General features: G+C 46.2%; 2 protein-coding genes across 2 annotated transcripts; one reads left to right on the plus strand and one right to left on the minus strand.

The window, feature by feature from the left end:
* Positions 1-58: 58 nt before the first annotated feature.
* On the minus strand, positions 59-1,066 carry SAMD00019534_095360 (hypothetical protein; the record flags this gene model as incomplete). Its single annotated transcript, XM_012895461.1, has 1 exon — positions 59-1,066. A coding segment is annotated over one exon (1,008 nt), but the record flags the coding sequence as incomplete, so codon positions are not given.
* Positions 1,067-1,545: 479 nt separating this feature from the next.
* On the plus strand, positions 1,546-1,932 carry SAMD00019534_095370 (hypothetical protein; the record flags this gene model as incomplete). Its single annotated transcript, XM_012895462.1, has 1 exon — positions 1,546-1,932. One exon carries the CDS (start codon positions 1,546-1,548, stop codon positions 1,930-1,932), a length of 387 nt encoding a protein of 128 aa, XP_012750916.1.
* Positions 1,933-2,052: the final 120 nt, after the last annotated feature.

Here is a 2,052-nt window from a genome sequence, read left to right on the forward strand (position 1 = left end):
TCGAATTATATAAATATAATTCTAGAATTATCTTGAACTTAGACAATTAATATTATATGAATCTTTTGAATAACCTATCTACAAAATCCCTGTCTTCACTTTTGAGGCCAATAATTTCCTTGTCATAGAATAGTTCTAATGACTCGGATGTTCTCCATCGTCCTAATTTCTTAACAGTGTGTAAGGGGACGTTGCACTGGAGTAGGAGAGTGGCCATTGCTGTACGGGTAGAGTGAGACTTGAACTGGGAAGTGTCAATATTGGTCTTCGAGAGGAGATTCATGGTGATCTTGGAGAAGTCACTGTAGGTAAGTGGATGACCTTCTCCATCAATAAAAACCTGGTCTGAGTCGGACTTGGATCGGAACGGGGCGGACTTCTTGAGGTAAACCTTCAGGGAACGGAGCGGGCACAAGGCTGGCGGATCTGATTGATGAACAGTGAGCGCGGACTGGATTCCACTGTTCCTTTCTTCCTTGGCACTGGTGATAGGACCGCGGTAAAAGAGATTGTTGGTAATATCAATTCCAGAGAATGACCACTTTTCCATGTCGGATGACCTGGACAAAGTGTGAAGACGGATGAGGATTATCGTCTTGCTGAGAAGTTCACTGAAGGATAACTTGGAGTTGTCTGGAAACTTCTTGGCAATATATTTGAAAACAGGGACTGGGTTCCATATTTCATCATATTTGGGTTTAGACGGACGACTCTTGGAGATACCGGATACAACTCTCTGGATCAAGGGGTCAAATGCGAGGTCTGATTTGTTTTTGAGTTTGGCTAGCTGGGCTAGGCATGAGCGATGGACTAAGATGGTCTTGGCGGCGAGCTTCTTGTTGAACAACGAGGCAATATATCTTGATACCTTCTCGGCTGAGAGGTCTAATACATTCTGGTGTTTGCAAAATTCCGACCAGGATTGCCAACAGTTGTTGTAGGCCTTGAGTGTTGAGGGACTCCATGAAGCTTTGATTAGGTTGAGAGTGGACTGATCTTGACTGTCGGWCACTAACTCTAGAGCATTGGTGAAACTCGTAGGATTGCGAGTTTCCACCTGTCTTGAAGGTGCGCTGGGAGGTTGGAAATGGACCTTGGGGAGAGGACCTGACTGAATGATCCCAGGATCTCGGGTGGCCTTCCCTTTGGAAGGAGATCCTTTATAAGTGGATACCATGTTGGGCTTACACAATTATATATATATGGATAGATGACACGCGCCGAGCTGGCATCTAATAGAATTGTGTTCCAAAGCCAAGACTGTATATATGGCGTGAGTCTCCATCATAATGGCGAGGGTCATCATGATAGCGGAGACAACCGACTACACTAATCACACGTACGCTCATGGATGACCGTACACAATAAATACCCGGGACTGTTAGTCACTACTGGACAACAATTACCCTTACCCCCCTATTATCTGTCTATATTATTACTATCCACGCCATAACTATACACTAAAGTCTTACATGGTATCAAGAATGGGAACTGAACCTATTATTATTATCGTTATTATATTACTATTAATTACTGCTATTAAAAATGTCTGATACTGCTTCCAATACTGATGTGGAAATGGAGGAGAAGCCGGGAGTTGAGAAGGCGACGGAGAAAGATGTTGTGAACGCCGAGAACGCCAACAAGTCGAAGGGGAGTGTGTCCGAGCCTGCTGCTGCTGGTGCCAATGCTACTGTCAATGTCAATGATGATGATGAATTACCAAACAATGGAACCTCTATTACGACGACAATCCAGTACGGAGCGGTCACGATGTCCGACACCCCGCCTGCTCAACCTGATGCCAGTCCTTCAGCTGCAGGATCCAAGCCTGCTCCAAAGGTTGCCAAACCTGCGCCTACCATGCCCAAGAATGTGCCAACTGCGTCTACACCTGTTTCAACTGTATCCAAGGGAGCAGCCAACCGATAGTGGAATTCGTACGCGCCAACCTGACAACCGGTTCGCCCAACACCTGGACAACCGCGTCCAAGCGCTCGGATTGCAAGCCAGTGCCATGAGCCACGGTTACCCTATGACGCCTGCCTACCG

Source organism: Acytostelium subglobosum, assembly GCF_000787575.1.
Source record: "Acytostelium subglobosum LB1 DNA, scaffold: scaffold22, whole genome shotgun sequence".
NCBI lineage: Eukaryota > Evosea > Eumycetozoa > Acytosteliales > Acytosteliaceae > Acytostelium > Acytostelium subglobosum.